The sequence below is a fragment of the Triturus cristatus genome, chromosome 7 (genome assembly GCF_964204655.1).
Source record: "Triturus cristatus chromosome 7, aTriCri1.1, whole genome shotgun sequence".
NCBI lineage: Eukaryota > Metazoa > Chordata > Amphibia > Caudata > Salamandridae > Triturus > Triturus cristatus.
In genome coordinates, this window is record NC_140590.1 from 1,189,414,229 (window position 1) to 1,189,437,699 (window position 23,471).

The 23,471-nt window shown below is 44.6% G+C and overlaps 1 protein-coding gene across 1 annotated transcript in view; it reads right to left on the reverse strand.

Moving 5' to 3' along the window:
* LOC146811427 (integrin alpha-X-like) overlaps positions 1-23,471 on the reverse strand; it is a 665,400-nt gene that overhangs the window by 626,748 nt on the left and 15,181 nt on the right. Inside the window, exon 3 of the mRNA XM_085615067.1 lies at positions 4,967-5,070. Within this exon, the coding sequence (XP_085471193.1) occupies positions 4,967-5,070 (104 nt within the window). The remainder of the gene's footprint in view (positions 1-4,966; positions 5,071-23,471) is intronic.

Sequence of the window (23,471 nt, forward strand, 5' to 3'; positions counted from 1 at the left end):
TGGCAGTTCGGGCTGGACTGTTCCCATGAGGCACAGGGTCAAGACTGATTTGCATATGCCCATGTCTGAACTGGGGTGGCGTGGTGAGCAAAATAACAATGGATTAAACCCAGATCTGTGACTGGGGGTGAATGTTTTGCCAATTTGCAAAATTCCGTCCATCATCTTGTGTGTTTTGCTGTTCGCCCTATGAGGGAAGGGTATGCCCACACGTGGGTCCCGTGCTCACTACGCCACTGGAGTCAAGCTATTCTGGCTGAAGAGGGGTGAAACCCCGAAACCGGTCCTAGGATGCTTGATTCCGGTCCAGGGAAGACATGGCTTGGCAGTTCGGGCTGGACTGTTCCCATGAGGCACAGGGTCAAGACTGAGTTGCATATGGCCATGTCTGAACTGGGGTGGCGTGGTGAGCAAAATAACAATGGATTAAACCCAGATCTGTGACTGGGGGTGAATGTTTTGCCAATGTGCAACATTCCGTCCATCATCTTGTGTGTTTTGATGTTCGCCCTATGAGGGAAGGGTATGCCCAGACGTGGGTCCCGTGCTCACTACGCCACTGGAGTCAAGCTATTCTGGCTGAAGAAGGGTGAAACCCCAAAACCGGTCCTAGGAGGCTTGATTCCGGTCCAGGGAAGACATGGCTTGGCAGTTCGGGCTGGACTTTTCCCATGAGGCACAGGGTCAAGACTGATTTGCATATGGCCATGTCTGAACTGGGGTATCGTGGTGAGCAAAATAACAATGGATTAAACCCAGATCTGTGACTGGGGGTGAATGTTTTGCCAATGTGCAACATTCCGTCCATCATCTTGTGTGTTTTGCTGTTCGCCCTATGTGGGAAGGGTATGCCGAGACGTGGGTCCCGTGCTCACTACGCCACTGGAGTCAAGCTATTCTGGCAGAAGAGGGGTGAAACCCCGAAACCGGTCCTAGGATGCTTGATTCCGGTCCAGAGAAGACATGGCTTGGCAGTTCGGGCTGGACTGTTCCCATGAGGCACAGGGTCAAGACTGAGTTGCATATGGCCATGTCTGAACTGGGGTGGCGTGGTGAGCAAAATAACAATGGATTAAACCCAGATCTGTGACTGGGGGTGAATGTTTTGCCAATGTGGAACATTCCGTCCATCATCTTGTGTGTTTTGCTGTTCGCCCTATGTGGGAAGGGTATGCCCAGACGTGGGTCCCGTGCTCACTACGCCACTGGAGTCAAGCTATTCTGGCTGAAGAGGGGTGAAATCCCGAAACCGGTCCTAGGATGCTTGATTCCGGTCCAGGGAAGACATGACTTGGCAGTTCGGGCTGGACTGTTCCCAGGAGGCACAGGGTCAAGACTGATTTGCATATGGCCATGTCTGAATTGGGGTCGTGTGTTGAGCAAAAGAACGATGGATTAAACCCAGATCTGTGACTGGGGGTGAATGTTTTGCCAATGTGCAACATTCTGTCCATCATCTTGTGTCTTTTGCTGTTCGCCCTATGTGGTAAGGGTATGCCCAGACGTGGGTCCCGTGCTCACTACGCCACTGGAGTCAAGCTATTCTGGCTGAAGAGTGGTGAAACCCCGAAACCGGTCCTAGGATGTTTGATTCCGGTCCAGGGAAGACATGGCTTGGCAGTTCGGGCTGGACTGTTCCCATGAGGCACAGGGTCAAGACTGATTTGCATATGGCCATGTCTGAACTGGGGTGACGTGGTGAGCAAAATAACGATGGATTAAACCCAGATCTGTGACTGGGCGTGAATGTTTTGCCAATGTGCAACATTCCGTCCATCATCTTGTGTGTTTTGCTGTTCTGCCTATGTGGGAAGGGTATGCCCAGCGTGGGTCCCGTGCTCACTACGCCACTGGAGTCAAGCTATTCTGGCTGAAGAGGGGTGAAACCTCGAAACCGGTCCTAGGATGCTTGATTCCGGTCCAGGGAAGACATGGCTTGGCAGTTCGGGCTGGACTGTTCCCATGAGGCACAGGGTCAAGACTGATTTGCATATGACCATGTCTGAACTGGGGTGGCGTGGTGAGCAAAATAATGATGGATTGAACCCATATCTGTGACTGGGGGTGAATGTTTTGCCAATGTGCAACATTCGGTCCATCATCTTGTGTGTGACACTGGGTGGTAGGACATTTGTGGAAATATTTCAGATTCAAGAACTCTCCCACACAGAAATTTGAGAAAAATTGGATTTTTTCTGCAAAATTTTAGGTTTGCAGGGGATTTTGGGTGAGAAAACATTGGGGGGTCCACGCAAACCTTACCTTGCTGGACTCCCCTGGGTGACTATTTTTCAGAAATGTGTGGGTTTGGTAGGTTTCCCAAGATGGCCGCCGTACCTGGGGGAACGCTGGGTGATAGGAAATTTTTGGATCCATGCAGATTCCAGAACTGTCTCCCACAGAAATGTGAGGAAAATGTGTTTTTTTTTTTTTACAAAGTTTGAGGTTTGCAAGGGATTCTGGGTAACAGAACCTGGTGAGAGCCAGACAAGTCTAGTTTTCAAAAATATATAGGTTTGCTAGGTTTCCCTAGGTGCCAGCAGAGCTAGGGTTCAAAATCTGCAGCTAGGCACTTTTGAAAAAAAGGGCCAGTTTTAACAGTAAAAGGTGGTGCGTCCACGTTGCGTTTATGGGTCGTTTCCTGTCACGGGCACTATGCCTACCCACACAAGTGAGTTACCCTTTTTCTCGGAAGACTTTTGGGAATGTGCGGTAGTTGGAATTTTGTGAATCTACCCAGATTCCATAACTTTCCACCACAGAAATGTGAGGAAAATGTTTTTTTTTTACAATGTTTGAGGTTTGCAAGGGATTCTGGGTAACAGAACCTGGTGAGAGCCAGACAAGTCACCTCATCCTGGATTCCCCTGGGTGTCTAGTTTTAAAAAATGGATAAGTTTTGTTAGGTTTCCCTAGGTGCCAGTAGAGCTAGGGTTCAAAATCTACAGCTAGGCACTTTTCACTGTGAAAACTGACTTATTTTTTGGAAAGGTGGTGTGTCCACGTTGCGTTGAGGGCCGTTTCCTGTCGCGGGTACTAGGCCTATCCACACAAGTGAGGTACCATTTTTCTCTGAAGACTTTGGGGAATGTGGGGTGTGAGAAATTTTGTGGATCCACACAGAATGCAGAACTTTTCACCATGGAAATGTGAGGGAAATGTGTTTATTTTTACAAAGTTTGAATTTTGTAAGAGATTCTGGGTAACAGAACATGGTGAGAGCCAGACAAGTTACCACATTTCAAAAATGTATAGGTTTGCTAGGTTTCCCAAGGTGCCGACAGAGCTAGGGTTCAAAATCTACAGCTAGGCACTTTGCAAAATAAAGGTTCAGCTTTCACTGTGAAAATGTGGTGTGTCCACGTTGTGTTTTAGGCCGTTTCCTGTTGCGGGAACTAGGCCTACCCACACAAGAGAGGTACCATTTTTCTCGAAAAACTTTGGGGAATGCGGAGTGGTTAGAATTATGTGAATCCACGCAGATTCCATAACTTTCCACCACAGAAATATGAGGAAAATGTGTTGTTTTTTGACAAAGTTTGAGATTTGCAAGTGATTCTGCGTAACAGAACCTGGTGAGAGTCAATCAAGTCACTCCATCCTGGATTTCCCTGGGTGTCTAACTTTCAAAAATGCATAGGTTTGCTAGGTTTCCCTAGGTGCCAGCAGTGCAAGGGTTCTAAATCTACAGCTAGGCACTTTGCAAAAAAAGGGTCAGTTTTTACTGTAAAAATAAAGTGTGCCCACGTTCTGTTTTGAGCAGTTTCCTGCCGCGATTACTTGGCCTAGCAGCGAAGGGATGTTATTTTCTGTACTTCCATGAAGGCCGCATTTTTCATTTACACTCAAACTGATGACCGTCTTGACAATATAAAAGATAATAGCAATGAGCAGCATTTGGGGGAAGAAGAGTGAAGACTGTTTTTTGCAAACCTGGTTTGAGGCTTTTACCTGAGCACCAGAATATGCAACACACATTTTTATTTTTAGGCACAGGGAGGTTAAGTGATATGTCCAGAATCACAGGATGTTGAGACGAAGCTGAGATTCATTAACCTGGTTTACCAGCTGCAAAGTCAGCTTCTCTAGCCACAAAGCTGCATCCCTTTCCCACAAATTCTCTGTGCGCGGTGCCAGGGGAGAACAATAACGCTGCAGGGAGGGTGGTATGAGAGCTGCTCAGGGGAACAAATGATGATTTGGGAGAGTAAGGGCAAGTGAGGAGAGACATGGGCAGGGTGTGGGTGAGGGAAAAAGCACACAGACCGACAGAGCTTGTGCAGGGAGTTCAGAAACACAGTGAGAACAAAAGACATGCACTCACATTTGGTGCTGAATCTCAAATCCTACACCAAATGAAGAAAAATAGTTCCCTGGGGTAAGCAGTGGTGAGACACACTCAGTCAAAAGGTAAGGTGAAACCGAAAGGCTCCAGGGACAGGACACACACAAGAGTAAGGAAATCACTGATATCACTGAAGAACCTGAAACAGCCAAGAAAGACATCCAATTACAAGGAAGCGGATGGGGCAGACACCAAGCCAGTATCAGTAAATACCAACAGGCAGACAGTTTTGCTTCAAAGTAGGCTCAAAACGTTCCACACTATATCTGTCCCCTCACTATCACAGTGTGCTTTTATGCACCCTTTCTACCTCCCTCAGTGGGCACTCACACTTTGTTCCTTCAACCCAGCCCCATACTCTGCGTGCACCACAGACATGCCCTTATATCCTACTGTATGTATTCCCATTACAGTCATTACAGTTCCTCACACAGACTGTGTGCACTCACATCCCATGGCGTGCCCTCACACCTTTCCATCTTCATCCCTGCAGCGTCCATTCACTTCCTACTATGTCATCCATATAGTGAACATGCGTGCACGGTTCTGCCGCTCAGCATGGTGAGCACATGTAAGCTGTCCCCTTCCTCCCAGCCCTAGTCTCTCACATGGAGCTCTTACCTGGAATGTAGATGGAGTTGCACACCGGTCCATCATAGCTGCACTTGTAGAGTTTGCCCTTCTGTCCACTCATGTCTGGTTCCAATGGGGCACTGACGACCACCCTAAGGAAGAGCCGACGTAAAGGTTAGAGTAACTTCTGAATTATTCACCACCTTGAGGAACATGGCGAGTAGTGCTTAATTTCTGGGGAATAAAAGAGCATGGGCCCAAAGATCCTACCACCATTACTGCCAAATGCCAGGGTTGCTGAATACAGAGGCAACCTTGTTTTTTGGCTCCTAATCTTACCTCACCTTTTCTGCCTTTCTTTCTCTCTTGTTTTATGGCTCAAAGTCTGATGATGGAAAATTAGATCCGGTCTCTAACAATTAGTGCTGGTGCCCACCACCTGCAACCACCAGCTCAAAATAAGCATGGCACGACATTTTAATGGTACAATATTCAGTGGGCAGAAGGCAAAAGTACTAGGCACAAATCCTGCAGCATATCATTCATGTAACTCTGTATGCTCACAAATGCCCACAATTATGTGCAAACATACGCTATTGTTTGTGTGCGCACCCCTGAGAATATCTTTTCCCCACAAATTGGCTTAGACATCCATAACCTCCTTCTGGGCAACGACCAATCTTACAATCCTAGAAAATGCATAAAAGATTCTGCACAGCCCTCCGATATCACCCATCAAACACCATGAACATTCACTCACATCTCAATGAAGCTGACATATTCACCTAACAGGGTGGAAATACCCAGGCGCATTACTGATTACAAATCTTTACAGCAAGTAACACCAATTATCAAAAACATTCACTCAAAACTAACTGATGTTGACACAGTCCCCTAACATAGATCCCAGCGCAGTGCTGGTTTGTGGTGTGGCCAAATTTCTTGGGTGGTCCTGGATAATTAGGGTCAAGAATCTTTGTCCTGATTCGACTTCTTAGCTTTAAAAAAAAAAAAAAAAAGAAAAAAAAAGTTTTTATCTTTCTAGTCTGTCTTTTATCAAATCAAAAGCACTGGGACATATATAGAAATGTAATTCCTTTTTATCTGATTGTAAATATTTTATACCAAATGTATTTATTATTTTTAAATGTTCCTTCCCAATCGATAAATTGTATTTGTATGTATGTACGTTGTTGATTTTATGATACAATTTTTATCGAAATAAAGCTTTGATGATGATGATGATGATGATATCCATTTACACTTCTGATAGTAAATCTTCACAGGCCCGATCAAAATCTGGTCTGTGAGAAACCTCTGAACAATTTCGAAAGTGATCCCACCATATCATCTAAAGCACAGAAATGGTATATCAGTGGCAGGTTGTAAGCCGCACAGATGACGATTATGTGACTATAGTGTTAGACCTGACCTCCTTGGTGTGGTATTCCCCCAAACATTTTGCCTTCACTCCCTGATTTTTGCTTGAACTTGTTTTTATTGGCATTAGGACGCTCGGTACTTTACACCTGGTAACCAGTGACAAAGCATTTGTGCTCTCTTCTGAAAACATGGTAAAATTGTACTGTAAACTAAATGTTACTACTGGGCAGCAGCACTTACTGTGCCACCCACTAAATGTATCACTGTAAAACATGTCTCGGACCTGCCACTGCAGCCTGTAATGCAACTTTACACTGTGATTTCGTCCTGGCAAAAAAGAACTTTTGCCAGGCCAAAATCTTCCTTTTTATTACTTGTGAGTCACCTCTAAGACTCATTGTACAGGGTGCATGGTATTTACAAAGTAGGACATGTGGGTTGAGCTTCACATGCCTGACAGTAAAAATCTCCTAACGTCATTTTTCATTCACTGTTGTAGGGCTTGTCTCTCCCATAGACTAACACTATGTTGCCTTGTTACTTTAAATAAGTGCTAACGTCAGATTGGGAGCAGATAAAAAACAAGCATTTACAATGCAATGGGTCTCGCCTTTGGGACCTTATATGCATTTAGCTATGCAGCACATTAGCCTGGGTGCTGAAACATCTACTGTTCTTTAACATGGAGGGAAAGTAAGCACCAAACTGCGTGACACGCCAGGTATGGGAACACATGGAGAGAAATATTGCCTATCAGCGGAAAATGGTATAGTCCAAAGCTCTGTTTTTAATTTAAAATCAGGGCTTTCGGTGGTCATATCACTGAAAATAAAAGATTTGAAAAAAATATTATTGTCTAAGGGTGCTCGTGGAAGGCAATTTCTATGGACTGGAATCTAGAGAATGCTAAAGTGATTCTGGTATTTTACTGACCTATGCTGGTCGTTTTCTATCAAGACAGTTAAATAGAGGCAGTTGAACAGAAAAAATAGTCCCTAAGCGGAAGCAGACCAGTCCTAGGGCTGATCTCCAGAGCTCATATAGTACATACACATATAAGTATTTAATAAGTATATACTAAAGTATATACAAGCGGTCTCTAATGCTCAACCTTACTAGAGTTTACACTCAAATGAATTGTCATTTCAAATCCTCTCTACTGGTGAAGTTGAATTTTAAGTTACAATGACTGTGAGTGGCTCTGCTGTCGTGGGTTGTGATTTTAGGTTAAAGGGGAGAGGTTCATTCTGACAGGATTACTGGGAAGGAGCTGTACCCTGTCCTGATTACACTTAAAAGGGCTCTGCCTGTAGTACGCACAAAGGAACCTGACTCCAGGATTGCCCTTGCCCTTGTCACCCTAGACACGTTGGAGCCAGGGCCAGGGTAAAGGGAGGAGCTGACCGGAGCCCATTTTAGGGGAAGGCAAGGGAATTCCCCCACACAAAGTTTGCCACAACGTATAAAAATGACACACTCAGAGCCACTAATCAAAACATTCCTGGACCTGTGGAAGATTCAGAAGAAGGACTCCCCTGCTGCTTGAAGGACTGCCTTGCTGTCTGATAAAGGAAGATTGTACCTGCTTGCCTTGATCCCAGGCTACCCAGAGTGACTCCAAGGGTCAGCAGGCTGACCTCCTGTGTGAGCTGCAGTGACACAACAGCCTTCCAGAGGCCTCCCTGCAACTGCCCAGCTGACTAGCAGCAGCTTGACCTACCTGGACATGCCTGAGCCCTGCTGCTGCCCTCTGCCGGAGTGAGCCCTGATTTGAAAGAGGTGCCCCTAAGGTCCTAGACCCTTGGCAGGCATCGATGAGAGCTCTTCCTGAAGTAAAACGTGAACATTCTGAAGTTTAGGGCTCTTTAAGACTGCAAACAGTCTTGTTTAAAACACAATTCTGCTGAACGCAACTACCGCTAAGGCGAAGCTACGGTGAGACCTGCCACTATGACCACCAATGTGAGACATGCACTTCAAGCCGACAGCAACCGTCTGTAACTATCAACCAACGTGAATTTCCAGCAATGACAGTCTCCTTGCTCTACAGCAATGACCGTCCACAACTTTCAACCTGCTCCTTCTGCCAAAAGTCTCCTTCTTGCAGCCCCAGTCAACGCGAACAGCACCCTTTGCATTGTACTTGAGAAGCTAACTCTTCGGTGGGACTAACCTAGTCCCCATATCCAACACACTCTCCATCATGGTTGGCCTGAACTTGTGACTTTTCCCTGGTCTAGCACGATCAAATAACCGCGAGTGGCACTTTGTGGTTCCTTTCCCTGTGTTTCTTACCTCTAAAGCTCTCTCCCCATACCTTTCTAAGACATGTATATGGCGGGCACTTGCCCAGTTTCCACTATTTTAGCCCTTGACTAAGAGTTCAGCACCTGCTTCCCTCGAACCTCATTTGTCCTTTTCCAAGATAATCTCGGTGCGATTCAAAATCTTTATTTCACCTCTATAAGCAAAGGCCATAAAAGAGCAATTATTCAAAATACATAATGAAACAAAATAAAACATTAAAATATACATCCAAGGCTAAATATCATATTAACAAAGCAGAGCTATAAATGGTTAGGAATGCTTTTCCTAGAACATATTTACAGATGTAAAAGGCACTACTGACACAAATGAATGTGAGTAAGTACCCCTTGGCAACCAAAAAATGTAATTAAATAAATGATAATAAACAAACCTGAAGAACATGTAAACACAATAAATATATACTTTAATTAAGTTGATACAAACATATCATTTTAAGTTAATGGGGTTTGAAAACCTCCTGACAATAGCAAATAATCATACATTTATCAATAAAAACACCATATTCAAAAAGAAACACCAACATACAAAGACAAATAACAAGACAAAGATAAGCAAAGTAAATGAAGAGACAATATGTACAAGTTAAAAATGTGCAGATATAGTGCACAATAGAAAAATGTGGACTCACTAAATGATCTATTAGTTCACTTTGTATTGTTAAGGCGCCTCGTAGCACATGATACAGAAAGTCAAATAATCTGTAGACGTGGCAACAAATGAATCATGTTTTATGCACGTTTCGGCAAACGGTTGCCTTATTCAGAAAAATAGCCACAACCTTGACTTTGTACCCATAGGAAGTTGGGGAATTTAGAGCCTTGAAATAGAGATGGAATCCGCGTGCACACTGGGGAGTGGGAGCAAAAATGTCGTCATCCGACATGGGCGAAAAAGCTCACTGGAAGAAATTCCAGGGCAGAATGTATGTGAGCAGCACCAACGCATGGACAGTGGGTCAATCAACAGAAGATACATGATCTTCGTGATAGGGATCTCAAATATAACAAAGAGTAGAATATCGATAGCAATGCTTTGCATGCGATGGCTTGATGCCTCAGGTTCAGGACCCAGTAGAGGGTAAGTGTATCCAGAGTGTTGGAATGCCCTGCTGATATTTTAAGTCGAAAAGAGAAGTGCTGTCGGTCAGTGCCGATCGGTGCTCTGTATGCAGAATACTGAAACAAATTGCAGGGGGTCGATAGTACGTAAAAAAGAATTGCAGCATTGTGATCCCTAATGTTGTGTGCAATTAAGATTGGTTTAAAAAAATGCGCCCTTGGGATGAGGGGGGTCACAAGAGGAGCAGTTTAGATCATTAACTCACTGGGTAGGGAGCATTCTAGGGAAAAAAGGAAACAAAGTCCTCATCATTAGGTTAAAAAGGGCAATGAGATGAGAAGTAAGAAAGGGGGAGGTAACGATCAGTTCGGAGCAAATTTTATGGAAAAGATAAAAGTCATATGCATGTCTGCACCCCGCTAAGAATTTTAACATGGAATGTTAATGGACTTAGGCTAGCGAGTAGAAGAAGGAGAATATTTCAATATCTGAGCCAAGTCAATTATGATTTTATTATATTACAAGAGACACACTTAACTCATGACGAGTGGGAGGCTGCTTGATCCAACCAAAAGTGGATTAAAATATCTGTCCATACAACTCAACCATGTTGTCCGAAAGGAGTGGCTCTACTGGTTAAGAGGTCTGTTAAAGCCACCCTAGGGTCCTTCAAAGCGGACATTAAGGTTCGATAGATTATTACTAACGTTAAAGCCCAGAATGAATGGTATGTTTTAGTGAGGTACTACGGGCCTAACATTGATGACAAAGCTCCTTTAAATTCCATCTATAATCATCTGATGGAATTTAATTCTCCCGTTATTATGGGAGGCGATTTTAATATTCTCCTGAATCCTAATCTCGTTAGGTCTAATAAAGGAGGGGCATAGGCTCCATAAAAATTATATCTTTTCTCTAAATGCTAATGAAAGATCTAGGGGCCAGATGTACGATGGATTTTTGCATGCGCAAATGGGTTTTAGAAATTTAGACCCATTTGCGCATGCAAAAAAAACAGTGGGCCATGTACTAACCCTATTTTGTGCGTCGCTAATTAAATAGCGACTGGCAAAATAGAGTTAACGACTTACAATTCGGAAGGGGCGTTCCGAGGGCGTCCCTTCCTAATGGCGACTCTGAACCTTATGTAAGAATGTTTTGCGACCGCAATTGCGGTCGCAAAACACTCGCAGTTTACCACCCTCTTCAAGAGGGTGGTAAACCATTCGCAAACGGGAAGGGGTCCCCAGGGGACCCCTTCCTCCTTGTGAATGGGTGCGCAAACTTTTTTTCAGAGCAGGCAGTGGTCCCAGGGACTACTACGTGCCCTTACAAAATTAAACAAAAACTTTTCTTTTTTTTTTTTTTTACATGCATCCCGTTTTCTTTTAAGGAAAATGGGCTGCATAAAAAAAAATCTGTTTCATTTAAAAGAAGTCCCAGACATGGAGTTATGCTGACCCCAGCTGGCAACCATCCCTGGGAGTGCCAGCCATTCCCAATGGGGTCGCAAATTGCCACAACCTCATTAATATGCATGAGGCATGCAATTTGCGACCCCATTGGGAATCGCAAACAGTGTCTCAGACACTATTGTACATTGGCAATTGCGACTCGCAACTTGTCAATGGTCGCACATCTGGCCCTAGGTCTTATAGATATTTGGAGAGTCAAAAATAAAGAAAGAAGTGACCCTTCAAGTTTCACTTTCCACAATAAAAAGCATAGCCATGCTTCTAGAATAGACTTTTTTTTGTGTAGATTCTAGGTTGGCTGAAAGTGTTAAAAAGGTTGAGCACATTTCCGAGCATCTCTCAGATCATTTTGCTGTGCTCTTGGAGCTAAAAGTAGAAAAAAGACCCACTAATGGTAGGTGGACCTTTGATATATACCTACTCTCCTATCAGTAATCACACAGCTGAAGAGTGACATTTTGTCTTTCTTTTAAATTAATGACTCCTCAGCTCCGTTGCATATAATATGGGATGCCTATAATCCATTTAAGAGAGGTAGAGTTATTAGTCTTGCTGCTAAAAAACATAAGGAAAACAGAGCTCTGATAAAAAAATGAAAGAGGACATTTCTAGAGTTCTGGGTGAGATAATTATACAGAAAGACGGTCAGGAACAGGAGGTCAACAATGAAATAATAATAAAAAGACAAGCTCCACTAGATTACTTAGTGTCATAAGGGGAAAGTGGGAGGCTAGCAAATTAGCCAACTATGAGTATGGAGAGGGGTGTGGGAAGCTGCTCGCTTGAAAAACTTGTATTCATCAAACAAGAAATATAATTAAAGAGATCTCCAATGTTTAGTTGGTCCTAGCAAAGTTGATTGACAGTATTTTCTCTGAGGGTCTACCTATTCCCAAATCTTGGGATGAGGCAGCTGTTAGTCTAATTGTTAAGCCTTATAAAGATCCTAAAATGTGTAAGTCTTACAGGCCCATCTCCTTGCTAAACTGTGATTATAAAATCTACACACAAGTTTTGGTCACGAGATTGGAACCCGTGATGGGGTCACTAATCCAGGCCGACGAGAAGGGATTTATTAAAGGATGCCAACTACATGATTTAACACATGAGTTGATAGGCGCAATTGATACAGCCTCAGCAAATAAACTACCTCTTACTATTTTTACTTTTGCCAAAGCCTTTGATAGGATAAGTTGGCCATTTTTACACTATATGACTTGGGTTAGGGGAAAATTTTGTTAGGGCCATCAGCAATCTCTATAAGACCCCTACAGCAAGGATTGTGGTGAATGGGAACCTCACTAATTCAATCAATCTGGAGCGAGGAACAAGACAGGGCTGTCCCCTTTCCCCATTGCTCTTTGTCCTATATATCGAGCCTCTTGCATGTAATATCAGGGCCAGTCAAAGTTTCCCACTGTTTGAATGGAATGGGTGGGTGAACAAAGTAGCCCTATATGTGGACAACTTGATGATCTTTACAAGGGAGTCCACTAATACTCTACCTATATTGGAGCAACTCCTATTAGATTTTGGAAAGGTCTCGGGTTATTTAATAAACTGTCAAAAAAAACGAATTTATGTCCTAACACACGCATTCTAATAATTCACTGATCAAGCAAGAAATTAGACATTTAGGGGTGCAAATCAATCAGGACATCACCAAGTTAGCCCAGGTAAACCTTGAGCTAAAAACGAAAGAGAAAAGAGTATTATTAAGATCCTGTGACAGCCTTCTTCTCGCCATTTTGGGCCGCTCTAATCTGGTTAAAATGTCAATATTACCAAATTTCACATTTATCTTCGATGCGATCCTCTATCTTTTAATCCTATAACATTAAAAACACTACAAGGAGACATATCCAGTTTTATCTGGTCTAATAGGGGAGTGAGGATCGCCTGAAAGAAACTACAAAGTTCAAAGGCAGAAGGTGGCATCGCAAGCCCTGACCTTCGTTTCTATTGGCTACCCAAGCTTCCCTCCTCTTCTACAAGCTATGATGAATAATCCTCCCTGTGGTGGTGATGGCTTTCTCTTTAAGTTTGATCATCCCATTTTATTTTTTAGAAAGTCAAACTAAATGTTTTGACATCTGCCAGTGGACTCTGGTACCAGGTTAGGAAAACTTTAAAGTTCCCATATTACAGCTCTGGAGCCCCTATTTGGAACTCCCCAGGCACGACTTTGTGCCTTAAATACTGCTTGACTGCCCCGTTGATGGAAGAAGGGATTGATAAATGGTGATTTCCTAAGCAATGTCACAAATCAGAGACTGTCTAGGTTCAAATATGATCAACTATCAATCTGGGCCGCTAGTCTGGGTAAAGATGGGAAAGGAAACGAAGGCTGCAAAAACATCTTACTGTGCCCTCTTCACCAGCGTAAAGAAGTCTCTAAATGGTACTGGATGCTGGTAAAAGGGGACCCTTCACCAACATCTATGGGAGAGCCCTGGAAGAGAGACCTGCCTTCGACCTACATTGCACGTTTATTGCAAGTATCGATGCACACTTTATGGATTGTTGTTAAAGCTGCTCCTCTCAGAAGGAATCATCTGTTTGCACTCCACAGACCATTTTGGACTCCTAAAAGGCTTTCAAAGTTGGAAGGTGAAGGAGCTAAGCTCTGCCTGAAGTGTGCCTCTTTGATTGCAGATGAATTGCATATGTTTCAGCAGTGTCCCCAGATGCAGGGCTTCTGGCAAGAAGTTGGTAAGTCCATTTCAGAGGTTTTGGGGCAGGAAATTGAGGTAGGCCAGGCTCTAGTTATTGTTGGGGCCCCTCCAGAAGAGAGTGATGTGGTAAATGTACCAAATCCCAAGCATACTTGCTATTCATTTTGATCCTCCTGGCAAGGATAGAAATGGGTTTAAAATGGGTATCGCCTTTCCCCCTCGCATTTTTGGACTGGGTTAACTCAATTAATAATTAATAGAGTTAATAACTTGGATCATGGGTGTCTTTAAAAAAAAGAACCAGATTTTGGGCGGCTTTGGAGGAGTGAACTAATAGATGACATATTACATAACATAATCCTCCGAAAACTGGTCCAATGATTATGAAATAAGTAAGTTGATGGCAATGAGGTTGATTCTTGGTTAGGTCGCTACACTCCACCTCTCTTTCTTACCCAGGTGTCTTGAGGTTGGCCATTGTAGGAACCTTGGAGGTGGCAAGGTAACAATCGAAGTCAAAGCCTCCCTCCATAGGAGCCGATAAAGAGGCTGTACTCCCTAAAAAAAATTACTTATTTTTTTTAAAAAAAGATTGGTTTAAAAAAATGCTTCTTTAAATCCTTATAAAATTGATAGCATAAAGTGCTGAGTGCTCTGTTTTGAGGTTCCATCGCCTGTGCACAGGCCAGACACTCTATGCCACTGATTGATAATACGGAAAGTGACATGGTGATGTACAATGCCTGACAGCAATCTAGTCAGGATGAAGCAGTGTTGAGTGTTCGTCAACAGGCACATATAGGATTGGAATCCCTCGGGCAAACCATGCGGCATGTATGTAGCAACCGTGGGTTCCCTAACATCAACAATGGCACTTTTTTTTGCCCAAGCATCAGATAAAACTGCCTTCACCTCAGACTTCTAGAGCATAAGAATTCTGGATGGCTCCTGGAGCCTAGGAAAGCCAAATGCCAGCTTGAGGGTGTCATTGATATAGAACAAACATGGGATATGTGAAACGTGATCTAATGTTAAACAGTCCTGTATAATTGCCTTTGTAAATTCTGTATCGAGTTTGGCCATTATGAGCGCCACAATATCGTTTAAGTAGAAACATATCTTCCAGGTGAGGTAGCCCCACTTCCTTATGAATAACAGAAGACGAAGATGAAAGAGGAGTACATAAAAGATGCCTTAGAAAGGTGTTTTCCTCGACCTCTAAGGGGCTTCTAGACATGTTTACCGCCATATGTTGCGGCTTCTAATGCTCTCGATTTAAAGATAGTAATCGTATCCCTAATAGGGCAACAATAAAGTTTGCTGGAAAACCTGAACACACCCTCACATACTCTGCTCATCTTGAGGAGGGAATTCAGTATGTGTTGCACCCACAAATCATTACTTAAAAAGAGAATGCTCAGACAGCTAAAAGAATTCACCTTTGCAATGGATAAATCCTCCAAACAAAAGGACCTAACCTTCTATGCTGTTTTACCACAAGACATTATAAATGTCTTGGATTTGTTAATCTTTAATTTCTTGGAATCCATAAAACCTGCAAAGATACCCTTTAAACGCTCCAGCCCGACAGCAGTCCTAGACAATAGGAATGCGTCGTCAGCATACAGGAGAACAGGAACCAGGTGACCAGTGACAGTTGGTTCATCGGCCTGCAATGACCAAAGGACATAATCTCTACCATCTATAAAAAGTCAAAATAAAAATGGAGCTAGCACACACCCCTGTCTCACGCCCCACTTGAGACTAAAAGAAGATGGAGAACATTTCTTGGTGAGACTGTATTGTACCTTGGCTGCAAGATTTGTATACTGCCGGGAAAGAAGAAAAACAATGTTTTTAGGAGACCCACATGAAAGCAAAGTATACCACAGGATTGAGTGGTCCATTAAGTCAAATCACTACTAAGATTGGCAAAACACAGGTAAAGGGTCCTGGCTTCGCCTTTGCATATTTCTCAATAAGGAGTTCGAGGTTTACGCATTGTTCCACCATCCCCAGACCCTTCCTGAATCCATACTTGACATCCAATAGAATAGAATTATCTGTTATCCATTCCTCTAATCTCTACAGGACAACCCTACCCATGGTGTAAATCCAGGAGGGAAATGGGGCGGTAACACTCCGAATCGGACCTATCCCCTTCTTGAAAATGAGGACAATAACAGAATTTATCCATGTAGAGGGTACTAAACCCATTGCAGCCACATTGAAAACTTGAGACAAATTGGACCCCAGAGCTCACCCATACCTATATAAGCATCAACCGGAACCCTACAACATCCAGGAGCTTTGCCTTAAGCACAACCTTTCAGAACTTCAAGAACCTCATCCAAGGTGAAGTCAAGGGGCATACAGCTGTTAGAAATGGAACTAATTTCAGTTTTTTCTAAAGCCAGGGGGGTGTTCCTCGACTTGTTGTTAACCAAAGGATCAAATATTCTTTTGAAGTAATCTACCCAGGCTTGAAAAGAAACATGTGAAGTTAATTTGGGATTAGAATCACTTTTAAAAAACGGGGCATTTACAGTGTTTCAAAACAGGATATTATCATTAGTCTCAGCAGCCTGGACCAAATTTGACCAAGCCTTTTCCCTTAACTCCTTTTTCCTAGAAGCTAACACCTTATTGCAGTGCTTCCTTTGAGGCTTAATAAGAGTAGTTCCTTGGGCCACAGTGGAGATCAGCTCTCAATTTCTTGGAGGCCTGTGTACACACATGGTTAAACCAGCCATGTCTAGCAAATGGGTCTGTCCTACTACGGCACAACAAAAAGGGTATTAAGAGCCCCAGTGATTAGCTCAAAGGCAGAAACCAGGCCACTATTATCCTTTACATCAGGGGCTAAACAGAGATCAAACTCATTTGCATTCATGGCTAGCAACTTCCACAGTATGTAGATAGGGTCAACTGATGTGTACACCATATGGCTTAACAAGGAAGAATATTTGATGGCCATTAGAGGCTGTAGGGCAGTCAGCATGAAACGTTTTATATATAGCACTATCGGATTGTGTTCACTTACTTCAGTTCGTTTGACCCTGATGTTAGAGACTAAGGGGCATATTATCAAGGACGGCGTTAACATTATCGCCGGTTTAGCGGCAGAAAACTGCTGCTAAACCGGCGATAATGGGCTTGATAATATGCCCTGGAGAATTCCCATAGAAGCCCATGTTCACACCAGAACATGGGCTTCTATGGGAATTCCATAGAGCATATTATCAAGCCCATTATTGCCGGTTTAGCGGCGGTTTTCTGCCGCTAAACCGGCGATAATTTTTAACGCCGTCCTTGATAATATGCCCCTAAGTGGTTTACAGTGGAGCTAACTAAAAACATTTTGATTGTAGAGTGTGCACCTCTACCCACAAACATGTGGATCCCTGAATTGCAAATAGTATTGTGGTCTTCCAACAACAGAAGTTCATATTTGTGGGTCAAAATATTTAGAACCTTACCATATGCACTTTGTGAAAAGTGTATAATTTTAAGTGTTGAGTAGACTCAGTTATTTATTCAAATGCCATTCCTTTTCATAGTAGAATGGTAGGGGTGATAGGCGGATACCCATTATAGAATCTTGCCGATGCTGTTAGAGGCCTGAGTCTGCACACTCAATCTAAAAGGAGAATAGTTCTGATTTACGAATCCTAAGCAAGATCTCTGTAAGCTTAGAGATGGTTCTGAGTCAGAGACTTAGGGGCAGATTTATTAATACTTTATGCAACACAGCAAAACAGCTTACTGTGCTGTGTCAAATGGAAAGGGCAGGAATGCGTTATATCTACTAAGATATGGTGAATTCCTGCTCTCCCTCTGCACTGATGCACTTATGGCTGCTAAGCACCAGCTCAGGCACCTCTGCACCCTGGTGCAAGGGTGCCTGTGTTGCAGCCAGATTTATTTATGTGCAGGGAGGGGCAGCTTTCTGTACAAAAACAATCCTCTGAGGCGTTTTCCTCGTTCTTTGTGTCCTGTAGAATGCAGCACACATAGAAAGAGAAAAAAACGAGGAGGAATTAACACATTTCTCCTCATTAACCCTCTCCTGGTAAGGAGTACCATTTTGACGCATTCCCAGGTTTACTAGTGTCAAGATCTGGGAATACTTTGCTTTGATAGCTTTATTTCGGTCAGATGACCATAAAAGCACAAGTAAAATATGTACATACAAGATAAAATACATAAATAATTTAGCACTTAAGAATTAAAAAGTTATTAAACAGAAGTTATCAAAGAAGAGATAATAGGCAATTTAATTCATCATTATTAAAACAATTGGTTAATTGGTTAGTTTATCAGGGCAGACCTACAAGAAAATGGAATATTAGTTGAGGAGGGTAAGTACCTACAAAAAAAAAAAAAAAAAAAAACATTTTTTTCTTTTTAAGAGGGACCCAACGCTTTTAGAATACGGTTACACGTATGCCAAACGTTGGTAAGAAATTTTGTTAATGCGAAGACAGTTGGGCCAGAGACATCAGATTTTAAAATCCTATACATTGGTGCATATTCCCTGCAGCCCATATTCCTTATCAGCGGGAGGAGCCAGTATTTTCGTGCTACCTTGTAGGCTGGGCAGAAGAAAGCCACATGCAAGTCAGTTTCCTCCGTAGCTTCACAAACCGGACACTGCTTTGTGGTGGGAGCCGATGACCAGGTGCTTGTAAAAGACCGGAAGGGCAGTGTGCCGTATCTCCATTGGAGAAACAGCTTCCGGGCCAGTACAGGGGAAATAGGATCCAATACCTTCTCAAACCTATAGAGATCCTTGCTTTGCAGAAACACGGAGGATAAGGACCCTTCTGCCTGGGTGGCTTGGGCCCTGGCTAATTTGTGTTCGTGATATACATTAGCCAGGGACTTTTTGGAGATGTTTAGTGCGGCTTTCGCTGGCTCAGTCCATAAATCAGGGAGCCCTATTTCCATGCAAGTGGCTAGGATGTTTTTGACCCAAGGGATATTGAGCACTTTTGGGTGATTCAGAAGTTCGACCAGTTCCGCCCGATATTCTGCAAGATCATTGCTACTCCACAGCCTACGCCAGAAGGCTATGGGTCTCAGGCTTATTTCATCAGCTAACGGTCGTAAACCCAAATCAAGCCTCAGGGGGAGGAGCGGGGTGCTGGGCGGGAGTGCGGCTATCTGTCTTATAAACTTATTTTCCGTTAGTGACAGACTCCGGCAAGACGTGTGACCCCATAGTTCCGCCCCATACATTATCGCTCCCCTAGCCTGGGCCTTATATATCTGGATTAGTGCCCCCAATGGACGGTATGATGAACCAGTCATCATCCGGGCGATGCCCCCAGTGGTTTGAATGAGTTTGAGGTTAGCCCTACTCTGGTGAGATCCCCAAGTCATGGTTTCGTTGAGAGTCACACCAAGGTATTCAAAGGTGGCTACTCTCTCGAGCCGTACAGCTCCCAATTGCGGATTTGGCCGCAATTTTTGGCTCGGATTCAAAACCATGAATTTGGTTTTTGCCGCATTAATTTCCAGCCCCCTATCAGTACAGAAGGCCACGAAGGAATCAAGAATCCTCTGTATACCCATAGGGGTTTTGGATAGCAGCAGGGTGTCGTCCGCAAACATAATTGCGGGCACCCTGCTGCCATTTAATTTGGGGGCGTCAGTATAGTCAGTGGCATTCAGATGGGCGATTACCCCGTTGACGAAGAGGCAACCCCCGGCCAACGGGGAATCTATCGGTCAGTTCCCCCGACCTCCCGCACCTCACTCGGGCGTAATTATTGTGGTGCAGCCTCTGTAAGATCAATAGGATGTCCGGGGGAACACCCATCTCTGCCAGGACGCTCCAAAGTTTCCCCCTGGGCACCAGATCGAAGGCGGCCCGTAAGTCCACAAAAATTGTGTACAGACTACCGCCCTCGAATTTTGCTGTCCTCCAATAGATTAGGTTCAATCTGAAAACCTGGTCCACTGTGGATACCCCCTTCCTAAATCCCGCCTGGTAGGGACTAAGGGCACCCACCTCCTCCATCCAGTCCTGGAGCCTATTCAGCAAAACCCTACCAAACAGTTTCTGTGCCACGTCTATTAAACTGATTGGTCTGTAGTTGGCTGGGAGGAGAGGCGAGCCCTTTTTAAAGATGGGGACCACCTCTGCCCCCAGCCAAGTACTAGGGATTTCCATGCCACCAAGAACTCCATTGAAAAGGGCGGCAAGGTAAGGGGCCCAAACAGTGGGCTCCTGTTTGAACATATCCCCTGGTAATCCATCCAGTCCCGGCGCCTTTCCAGAAGCCAGTCCTGAGATGGCAGCGGTGACCTCGCCCAGCGTTATTGGCTCCCCTTCACAGTCCGGCCAGCCCACCTCAACAACAGCAGGAGATTCTCCAGGCTCAGAACTGTATAGGGTCTGGAAGTGAGCCTGCCACACCCCTGGGGCAATGTTGGGCTCTAGTGCCGATTGTAAATTCCCCGACCCCCCGTTCACTATCCTCCAAAACAGACGTTGGTTTTGGGTCGCTAAGGCCTTGGTGAGTTCTTCCCACTGATTTTCCTCCCATTCTGCCTTAGCGTGGGCAATGAGTTTCTTGTAAGCTCGCCTGCTTTGTTTAAGGCTATCCCCCCCTAAACCCTCCTTGATTAGTCTAAGGAGTTCTGTTTTTGCCCTTCTGCATGCTAGGTTATACCATGATGTTTTGCCTTGCCGCCCCCCTTTTAGTTTTCGTGAACTACAGGTGAAATGAGGTGCCGCAGCTTTTATGAGGTCCTCATGAGCCTTGTACAATTTGCCCTGGGAGTCTTTGTTGTTTGCCTCGGTGTCCAAGCTCCCCACAGTTTCCAAGATGGGGGTTATCCCATCATAGAGCATGGGGAGTTTATTCTTGCTTGTAACCAAGTGCTCCCACCTGATCCTTCTCCTGCTGTTGTCAAGGAGGAGCGCAGGGTTGTTCCCTTCCGCGTTAGTCACGAGAGCTTGGGGGCCAGGGTGAACAAGGTCAAGCTCAAGTGCATTATGGTCACTATCGGTCCTTTCCGTCACCCTAAAATCCTGGGTTGTCGGCCACTTCACTATTTGGGCCAAGACATAGTCCAGACGGGACTCTCTTCCCGGTCTGTTGTAGGTGGTTTTACTGGGTATGTCGGATTTCATTCGCCCATTACAAGCTCTGATTCCGAACTTTAGGGTGAGGGCTGTAATTTGTAGTGCTAGTGGGGTCCAAGCCTTCGGAGGGGGAGCTTCCACTAAAGGCACTGCCCATCTGGCCTCTTCTTCCGATGATAACCCGTCCAGAAGGCCAGGGAGTGGCTCAAAATGAGAATTAAAATCCCCTCCCACTACATAGAATGAATCACTCGGTAGGACAGATATAAAGTTGGAGAGTTCATCTATGGTCGGTGATTCCTTTGCAATTCCCATTGGCCTAGAATAAATGTTAATAAACACAAGTTTAGCTTGGTTGGGCCATGATAATGAAACCGCAAGGATATCTTCAGAGTTAGCCGACAACCGCGTTGCCACACAGCCCAGATGAGATGCGACCCAGGTCGTAAGCCCTCCTGACGCACGACCTTTGCCTTCCCACCTCGCTGGAATGAAGAATGACATGTAGCCTTGGTGACCATAGTCCTCTCTGGCCCAGGTTTCCTGGAACATACATACGTCTCCAGTCTCGATATAATTTGCCCAGTCCGGGTCACCCAGTTTATTAGCCAGTCCAGCAACATTCCAGCAAATTAGCCTCAGATGTTCAGGGGTATTAGTTGCCGTACCAGAGGGGTTAGAGGAGATGGTTCCAGACTCTACTGCAATCGGGAATTCTGACGCATTACCAACAGTAGGGACCGATGGTTCGGAAAGTCCACTGGAGCCGTTCTCCACAGGTGTTGGCTCATTCAATATTCCAGAGGCATTGTCAACATTGTGGGCAGATAGATCAAAAAGTCTGCTGGTGCCATCATCCAGGAACACTGGATCATTCAGTGGACCAAGGGATTTACCAACAATCGGGGTGGATGGCTTGGAAAGACTACAGGAGCCGCACTCTTGGGTCATTGGCGTGTGAGCGGAAAGTCAATCAACCCCATCCAAACCATTCAAACAATTGAAACGGTTGAAATGAAAATAGGGTGTGTCCTGCAATTGGAGATTTGGGCGTTGTACATAGTCCTTATGTCTGCGTCTATGTTCCATCCTTATCCACTCATCATGCGATGGAGCATGGTGCATGCGGATAGGGGGGAAAAAGAAGGATACTGGAAGGGTCTGAATAGTGGAATCCAGTGATCTATTTATTCCTTCACAGATATGCAGAACAGTGCCCGGATCTTTAAAAGTTACCAAGATGCAATCCCCTATTATTGTTTTTCTGGTCTTCCTTAACCAAGGGACCCTTCTAACCATAATAATCTCATTATTAAAATGAGATGGTAGGGGTCGGTTCCAATTTAGCCATTTAATGACCTTTTTCTTTAGGGATTGGTAGTCTTCATTTTCCCCTGATCTTAGATGGGGGGCACCTGCTAGGACCACCGTTAGACTATTAGCTTCTGGCGGCAAATCTGGTCTCCGTGGTCTTGGGGCTTGCCGGCCCGGGGAGAATAGAGGGGCGCTGCCGGCTTCTTGGTGGCCGCCATTAATCCCTGTCTGGGAACTTTATGAGGGGCAGAGTCTATTGGTTGTAAAGGCCTATTGGTTGAGTTACTGCGCGGTGCCTGGACTGAAATAGCCATTAATGGCTGCAGGGGGGGGGCAGTAGGCACGCTCTGAGGGGGGACTTTGTTGGCACCCTGTGGGACTCCTATTTTAGGAGGGTTTCCTGCGGGGAGATGAAGTCCCATATTATTAGATTGCTTACTAACTAAGGTGTTCAAGGTAGTAAGAGATGTCTCTAGTAGAGTGAGCCTAATCTCCACTTTTTTCAGGCTATCGCTAATGGTCTGCAGAAGGGAACAAAGTAGGAATTCTATACTCCCTATAGATGTGAGAGGGGGATTTATATTAGATGTATTGGCCACTGGGTCGTTATTAGTAACAGCTATATTGGAGCTGGGGGCCTTGGAGGGAAGAGCAATAGGCACAGTCTCATTGTCCCTCCCAGATTATAGTGTGTTTGTGTGTTTTTTGCCAAAATCTAGATGGGATAGTTTGGCTTTCCCCCTCTCCCCCATTGACTTCCTACTACGTTTGCTTGGTGGAGGCCTATGCAGCTCCACCACAACACTTTGTTTTGGCTTACTTTTCTTAGTTGCATGCAAAGGGGGAGTTTGGGTAACCAAATTAACGGGGGTAACACATGTCGTGGGAGGAGTTGTGTCTATGGACTTTCCAGGGACCAACCCAGGGGAACTAGGAATTTCCCGAAATAAGAGGGGGAAGTCCTCAAGAGTCAGAGGATTTAAGCTATTGGGGGGCGTACCTTCCTCTTGGGAAATAGGATACGGGATGATCTCTGTCAAGGGTCTGCTCTTCATGGATTCAATGGAGCGCCGCCGCTCCGCCCTGCATCTCTCCAGAGAATTTTCCTTGCCTGCGTCTCCTTTGGCAGATTTGAAGTAGTTGTCCAGTGTCCCTGTGTTGCTGCCCCCCTCCCTTAAAGGAGTTTCACGTGGTCCTGGCGAGGGCATCACCTTAATCAGATT